This window comes from Carcharhinus amblyrhynchos, chromosome 14 (assembly GCF_965287045.1).
Source record: "Carcharhinus amblyrhynchos chromosome 14, sCarAmb.v2.hapA, whole genome shotgun sequence".
NCBI lineage: Eukaryota > Metazoa > Chordata > Chondrichthyes > Carcharhiniformes > Carcharhinidae > Carcharhinus > Carcharhinus amblyrhynchos.
In genome coordinates, this window is record NC_137337.1 from 5,339,574 (window position 1) to 5,347,951 (window position 8,378).

The 8,378-nt window shown below is 50.9% G+C and overlaps 1 protein-coding gene across 1 annotated transcript in view; it reads left to right on the top strand.

Moving 5' to 3' along the window:
* The window catches only part of LOC145352343 (protein Daple-like), a 161,085-nt gene extending 153,751 nt beyond the window's left edge, over positions 1-7,334 (top strand). The window contains exon 18 of the mRNA XM_080202099.1: positions 5,738-7,334. Coding sequence (XP_080058225.1) covers positions 5,738-6,718 — 981 coding nt within the window. The 3' untranslated portion in view covers positions 6,719-7,334. The remainder of the gene's footprint in view (positions 1-5,737) is intronic.
* The last annotated feature ends 1,044 nt before the right edge of the window (positions 7,335-8,378 follow it).

Genomic DNA, 8,378 nt, shown 5'->3' on the forward strand with positions numbered 1-8,378 from the left:
ACATGTAGGCCAGAGCCAGGAATCATAGAATCCCTACCGTGCAGGAGGAGGCTGCATTGACCACAATCCCACCCAGGCCCTCACCCCATTGCCCCATGCATTTACCCCCTGACACTAAGGGGCAATTTAGTACGATCAATTCACCTAACTCTCGCCTAGCCTTTTGGACTGCGGGAGGAAACTAGAGCACCTGGAGGAAACCCACACAGACATGGGAGGAATGTGCAGACTCCACACAGACAGTGACCCAAGCTGGGAATCGAACCCAGGTCCCTGGCGCTGTGAGGCAGCAGTGCTAACCCACTGTGCCACCCTGCTGCCCATTTTCCAAACAAATGTGGTTGACTCTCAACTGCCCCGCCAGGGAGAACTAGGGATGGACAATAAATGTTGGCCAGCCACAAACAAATAAATAAAAATTACCTCCAGTGTGGAATTGTATTGAATGCTTTTTGATCTGGTTACATCCCAGTGTTCAGGACCTGAAAACACCCGAAGATTTATTTGGCCTAATGTAAAACCCGGAAGAACAGTGTCTCTCGATTCGCCCAATCCCTTCAATTGCTTCTAATTTAACCTTCTGGAGCTTTGCTGTGGTTGGCTGATCTTTGGTAAACCCAATTCAATTATAGTGACCGTCTAACCTCAGCCCAGCAGGTAACGGAGTCAATCACTGACAACAGCAAAGCCTTTCATGTGGCTCAGTGCGGGGTACAAACATAGAGGTGATACTGAGAAATGTGGTCATGTTCCATAATTTTTTAAAAACGTTATTCCAATCCAATCCAATCAAGTCCAATTCAGAGTCTCAACAAGTTGGGACATTCCCAATCCAGGCTGACAAGACAGGGGTCTCCCCTCCTGTCCTGGGCTTGATCTACACGATCCGAGCTGATTGGAGTAGGTATAGCTCCTCCTCTAAGGTTTGATCTCATTTGTATCTTGGCCAAAAGGCAGAGATGCTGCTTTTAAAAATTGCTTCAAATGAAGCTGAAATGTGACCTCATCAACTTCAACCAAGCACAGCATGTCGATACTACTCTTGATCTTAGCCAAAAGGCCGAGAAGCGATCACTTCACAGAGGCTGCACACTGTTTGTTACGCTGTCCCCTACTATACCTTCTTGGAAATACTGCACCTTTTTCCTGTAATTTCTTTGTCATCCTTGTGCTTTTCCCAGTGACGACAGCAGGTTATCTGTGTTCTCTCTCAGTTACTGCTGCCCGGTTTTCTCTTGACAGGCCCTTTATTGTGTCTGGGCCATATCCTGTGGTTGACTTTTGACCACGTCCTTTTCTCTCTGAGATATCTGTCTACTTGCAGCACCTCTGTGTTCCACGGGGGTGTGAATTAGCCAGGACTCCATCCCTCCTCTGCCGGGTTACAAAAATCCCGTGTTGCTGCAGAGGGGGGGGGGGGGGGTGGGGGTGGGCCGGGGGTTTGCTGTGCAGGGGTGGGGGAGTGGTGTGTACAGGTTGGGGGGTGGTGGGTGGGCAGGGGGTGGTGTGTAGGGGTGGGGGGGGTGTGTAGGGGTGGGGGGGTGGTGTGTAGGGGGTGGGGGGGGTGGTGTGTAGGGGTGGGGGGTGGGCAGCGGGGTGGTGTGTAGGGGTGGGGGGGGTGGTGTGTAGGGGTGGGGGGTGGTGTGTAGGGGTGGGGGGGGGTTGTGTGGAGGTGGTGGGTGGGCCGGGGGGTGGTGTGTAGGGGTGGGGGGTGGGTGGGCCGGGGGGTGGTGTGTAGGGGTGGGGGGTGGGCAGGGGGTGGGGGGGGTGGTGTGTAGGGGTGGGCGGGGGGGTGGGGGGTTGTGGGGGGGGGGGGTTATGTGGAGGTGGTGGGTGGGCCGGGGAGTGGTGTGTAGGGGTGGGGGGTGGTGTGTAGGGGGTGGGGGGTGGGCCGGGGGTGGAGTGTAGGGGGTGGGGGGGTGGTGTGTAGGGGTGGGGGGTGGTGTGTAGGGGTGGGGGGTGGTGTATAGGGGCTGGGGGTGGAGTGTAGGGGGTGGGGGGGTGGTGTGTAGGGGTGGGGGTGGGCGGGGGGGTGGTGTGTAGGGGTGGGGGGTGGAGTGGCTTCTCCCCAGTGTCCTGGGCCATTCTTGGGCCAGTCACAGCTCAGCCCCTCAGGCTGGGATCGCTGTGTGGGAACTTTCTTCTTGCCTGTTGTGTTTTACAGCAGCGACTACACCCCAGACGGGTTTTCAGAGACTGTCGGGCACTCCAGAACATTCTGAAATCAGAAATGCAGCTTTCTCCCCTCTCTGTTGTGCTTTTTGGCAGCAAAGCCAAAAAATTTATTGGCTGATTCTTACAAAGCAGACCATGGGTCAGAGTCTGAGAGTTTTACAGCAGAGAGAGAGGCCTTTCGTGTCTGTGCTGTCCGATCGGACACCTGTCAGCTCGAATCCCATTTTCCAACACTTGTCCATAGCCTTGTTGCCATGGCGATTCCCACCATCCTCTGGGCGAGAAAGCATTTCCTCAAATCTCCTCTAAATCTCCTTTCCTTAACTCTGTGCCCTCTGGTTATTGACCCCTCTGCTAAGGGGAGAAGTTCCTCCCTAGCCACCCTATCTGTCCTTCATCATTTTGTACACCTCAATCAGGTCTCCCCTCAGCTTTCCCTGCTCCAAGGAAAACAGCCCCAGCCTCTCCATGAAGCTGAAACATTCCATCCCAGGCAGCATCCCGGTGAATTTCCTCTGCACCGTCTCCAGTGCAATCACACCCTTCCTATAGTGTGGTGACCAGAACTGCACACAGTACTCTAGCTGTGGCCTAACCAGCGTTTTATACAGCTCCGTCATCACCTCCCTCTCCTGTATTTAGTGCCTTGGCTAATAAAGGCAAGTATCACATCTGCCTTCTTAATCACTTTATCTACTGCCTTTGGAGATCTTTGGACATGCACCACAAGCTTTCTCTTGTCCTCTGTACTTCCCAGTGTCCTACCGTTCATTGTGTATTTCTTTGCCTTATTACTCCTCCCAAAATGCATCACCTCACACTTTTTAGGGTTAAATTCCATTTGCCCCTGCTCTGACCAGCCCGACTATATCACCCTGTAACCCAAGGCTTTCCTCCTCACTATTTACAACACCACAAATTTCCGAGTCCTCTGCAAACTTACTGGATCATTCGTGTAAATGACATTCTCTTTCTGTAGTGACTTCTTCCATCTTACCTCTGCAATTACTGCAGTCTGAACATTCAGTTTCCACTTGAAGATGTTGTATCCTATGACTCACTGCGAATGTCGAGAATTCCTGGATGTTTTGGGAATTCCCTGATGTAGTCAGAGAGGAGTCATGATCCCGGTCTGCTGAGCTCCAGTGTGTCTTGTAGGAATGCAGGGTAAACATCCTCCAAACAGGCCCTGTTGGATGGTGGGGCTAATACTGCATGGGTCAGATGGAATCCCTACAGTGCAGAAGGAGATCATTCGGCCCATCAAGCCTGCACTGACAACAGTCCCAACTCCGTAAACCTACATATTTACCCTGCTAATCCCCCTGAGACTAAAGGGCAATTTAGCATAGCCAATCAATCTGACCCACACATCTTTGGAGTGTGGGAGGAGACCGGAGCACCCGGAGGAAACCCACACAGACACGGGGAGAATGTGCCGACTCTACACAGTAACCCAAGCTGGGAGTCGAACCCTTGTCCCTGGCGCTGTGAGGCAGCAGCGTTAACCACTTAGCCACCGTGCCGCCCAGGGATTAATGGCCCAGGAATAAAATTAAGAAAATATGAATAGTTAACCTTCAACACCTAAGTCTGGGAGAAGCTAATCAGTATTTAAAATAGGATTTAGTTCCATTGTTTGCAGTCAAGTCTTCAGTTTCGGAGGATGAGTGAAAGAGTGAATGTTGGGAGGAACATGTTTGGAATAAATATATCTGATCGCTTCTCCAGATTTGCTTTGGATCTTGCCCCTCCAATCTGCCTCAGGTTCAGTGTCCACACAAACACGTATCAGGAACCTGTACTTGCTGTCTGTCCTGTCAGTGCCAACTATGGACCAGGAGGTGACGCTCCCACCTGTAGCCCTGATGACTGTGGTTTCAAATCCCACTCCAGAAAGTTAAGCACATAATCCACATCTAATTAATGAAACTACACTTTCCCTCCATGTGACTAATACAGTTGGTCGTGAGTCATGAAAGCTGCTATTTAAATGCAACCTGTTTCTGCATTGGAGGCTTTAATTGGTTCAGTTTTGAAAGCCTGCTTCTCCTGGCTGGAAAGTCAAGAACACAAGTTCACAGTCCCAAGATTAGGGCTAGACCATTCAGCACTGTGTGACGATACAGTGCCTTTAAGAAATATATTTGCGTCATGTTTCTTGTGCTGGATTTGTTTTTACAGTTTGTTTTATTATCAGTGCCGTTTTGTCTGCATCCGGCAGCCCCTGTTGTTACTGCAGCAGCATAACTGATCTTAATTGTGAAAATGTTTATTTTAATGCAAACTAATGCAGGGTTGTTATTTTAGCGTTTTTCCCTGGGGTTTCTCAGAGTGGGGCTTGATTTGGGCTTTGACAGGAAAAATCATGTGACTGGACAGGGCTAGTCTCACAGAGAGAAACCTAGCTCAGTTCCTGTTTGGAAGCTATATAGACCTGAACTAGCTTTCTCTCTTTCTCTCTCTCAGGAGATTGGAGACTGGGATCTGTCAGAAACTAGCTCTCTTTCTCTGAAGTTCTACTGCTTGAAGACAGATCTTTCTCTGGGAGCTACTGTATGGGAGCTAAGGAATATTGCTTAAATTGGAACTATGAGATAGTTAGCTTTATTTACTCATTGATGGGATATGGGCAACACTGGCCAGGCCAGCATTTATTGCCCATCCTAGTTACCCTTGGAGGGCAGTTGAGAGTCAACCACATTGCTGAGGCTCTAGAGTCATATGTAGGCCAGACCAGGTAAGGACAGCAGATTTCCTTCCTTAAAGGACATCAGTGAACCTGATGGGGTTTTTCCCCAACAATTGACAATTGTTTCATGGTCATCAGTAAATTTTTAATTCCAGATTTTATTTTAATATTGAATTCAAATTCCATCATCTGCCGTGGTGGGATTTGAACCCGGGTCCCCAGAACACGAGCTGAGTTTCTGAATTAATAGCCTAGCGATAATACCACCAAACCGTCAGACTGTTAAGAATTATACTTTGTCAGGTTTAAGTATTTTAACTGGTAAAAGTTACGTGAATTTTTTTTGTCATATTCTAACTTGTTAAATAAACTTTCTTTTAATATAAAATAAATCCTAGTGGTTAATCGACTGAGACCTGGAGCGAAGCAGGTTATAGAACATAGAACATTACAGCTCAGTACAGGCCCGCCGGCCCTCGATGTTGCTATGTTCGCACTAATGCCAAAATCGGGAGTAGTTGGGGTCTGGGCTAACTTCCAGAAATATCTTGGAGTTTCCGATCTGATCCCGAACAACTGAGATGAGGAGAAATCTCTTCATTCAGGAGGTTGTGGGTCTTGGGAATTATCTATCTCAGGGAGCTGTAGATCCTCAGTTGTTGAGTATATTCCTGACGGCGATTGATAAATGTGTTAATGAAATACAGGGATAGGGGGATGGGGCAGAAAGTTGGAGTTGATATTGAGAATCACACATGATCTTTATAACTCGGGGGGGGGGGGGTGGGGTGTGCAGGCTTGGGGGTGACGTACTAGCTGAAAATGGACATGCATTTTAACCCATTCTTTGTGGTTATCCTTCGACTGTAGGTCAGCGTGCGGAATGATTTACTGAGTGATTACTTCAGGAAGAAAAGTGAGCCATCCATGATCAGCGAGCATCCCAACAGAAAGGAAATGGCAAAAATGCCAACCAGCTACGTGTCCCCCATTCCAAAGAACATCCCTGACTCCACGGATGGGAAAGGCTCCAAGCCTGGGCAGTACGTGAGGCCAAATCCTCGTCCGACTGTGACTCCCGCACAGTCCGGCTCCTCGCTGGCCTCCCCCCAGCTCACGGTTCCCAGTAACATTCCCAAGGTGTCCAAGCCACGGGAGAAAGCAGCACAACCCCAGCAACAACCCCTCGGGAACGCTCGAAGCAGCTCCCTCACACGGGCATTTAGCTTGGCATCGGCCGACTTGCTGAGACACAGTGGTCCCGACAGACAGGAGACACAGCACAAGCTCGCCATGGAGACATCTTCACTGAGCAGGGACAGCGGGAAGAGTGGCTGGAAATCCACCGGGGATTGCAGAAGCGCTGGGTCACAGCACGAGAGGCCGCAGTCCGCCAGGGTCCCGAGCTCCAATCCAACGGTTAACATCAGCTGCCGCACCCTCGACCCCCGCCGTCTCTCCCTGGCTCCCCCAAAGGATGGGAAATGCCTCTCGGTCTCACAGCACTCTCTCGGCAGCCTCAGAAACTGCGGAGGGCCGAGCGCCCAGCCGGACAAGCTCACCCCGCCCGGCTCACACCACACGTCGACCCAGCCTGCGCCCTGCTGCGGAGAGGTACCCCTGGTGTGTCCCGGGCGCTCGGCTTCCCAGCCCAATAACGAACAGCCAACCCGGGGTCACAGACCGTGCGAAGAAGCCAGCTCCCAGAGCAGGTCTCCCGAATACAGCAACGCCACCACCGAGGAACCAAGTAAAAGAAATAGCGGCGGGGGCAAGGATAGTGGGGGGTCCAAGGGAACTGAAGTGGGTGCAGATCAGCAGACTGTGTGGTATGAATATGGGTGTGTGTAAATACAGTTCCCACTGCGCTCTCCCACACTATCCCCCAGCTCCCCCAGCAGCTTAAATACAAAAAAAAATCCCCTGCACTTTCTAACATCAAGAGGGCAAAAGATGGGTTTATTCGAACACCAGGCGAACTCAAAAGTAATCTACAATCGGGCTGAGATCAGAATGGGTTTGCTTTATTTTCAATTCACGACTCAGATTCAGTTTACACAAAATCATTTTGGGAAGTTAGGCAGCACAGGACAAAGCAGTCTGCCTGTAACAGTGACAGCCCTGATCACACTTTGCAATTCTGAACAGATGCCTCACTACGGGCGGGATTCTCCAGCCATCCCGCCAGAGGGATCCTCCAGTCCCACTGCAATGGTTGGAGATTGGGTCAGGATTCTCCGGCCATCCCGTCAGAGGGAGAATCCTGCCCGTAGATTTGCGGTCCCACTGCAATGGTTGGAGATTTGGGCAGGATTCTCCGGCCTTTCCCGCCAGCAGGATTCTCCAGTCCCGTTGCAGTGAAAGGAAATTCTGGTGGGATTCTCTGGCCTTTCCCGCCAGCGGGATTCTCCAATCCCGCTGCAGTGAATGGAGATTCCGGTGGGATCCTCTGGCCTTTCCCGCCAGTGGGATTCTCCAGTCCCGCTGCAGTGAACGGAGATTCCACTGGGATTCTCTGACCTTTCCCGCCAGCGGGATTCTGCAGTCCCGCTGCAGTGAACGGAGATTCCAGTGGGATTCTCTGACCTTTCCCGCCAGCGGGATTCTCCAGTCCCGCTGCAGTGAACGGAGATTCCAGTGGGATTCTCTGACCTTTCCCGCCAGCGGGATTCTCCAGCCCCACTGCAGTGAATGGAGTTTCCGGTGGGATTCTCTGGCCGTTCCCGTCAGCAGGATTCTCCAGTCCTGCTGCAGTGAACGGAGATTTGGCTGAGCGCCAAATCCTCCGTCCTCTTTGGCAGCGGTGATGGGGCGTGAACGGCCAGAGAGTTCTGGGCAACGTGTGTCTCGGCGCCACTGTTGATGTGTTTGTATTTCATTCCTTTCTTTGCTGTTTAAAAGAGCCGTTGGCTGGTAGCGTTTTACCCTGGATTGCTTCGATTAAATTAGGCAACAGAGGGATTTTTTACAAAGCATTCACATGCTTAATATTTGAAAAGTTTTAGCTTCAAGGCAAATATCATTCACCATGCCAAACCTCTGGAAGAACTTTCCCGATAGTCTTGCAAATGTTTCCTTTTGAAGAACTTACCCTATTCGCTTTGAATTTTCCATTGAGCTGACTTTTAGTGTTTTGCTCAGGCAGAATATTCCAAATCACAATGATTCACCCTCCACCCTCTGCCCCGGTGCTCCTTCCGTCAGTTACACTAAATACCCTGTGTCCTCTGCTGGTTAACCCCTTGCTGCCAGTCTCTCATTGTTTCCACTGTCAAAACCTGCCTTTCTCTCAGAAACAAGTTTGCCCTCACTCAATCCCGGGGCTGTGAGGAGACAAGTCCGCAGCTCGGCCCCGCAGCAGATGGTCACGGATGCGGGCAGCAGGATAGACACAGCCAAACCACTGCCTGGCATTATGTCAGGGGGGGTTAGCTGCTGCAGGAAGAAAGATACTGGTTGGAGCAGCTGGTTACAGGAAATGTGCAGCCCACCATATCCTGTCCTTCAGGAG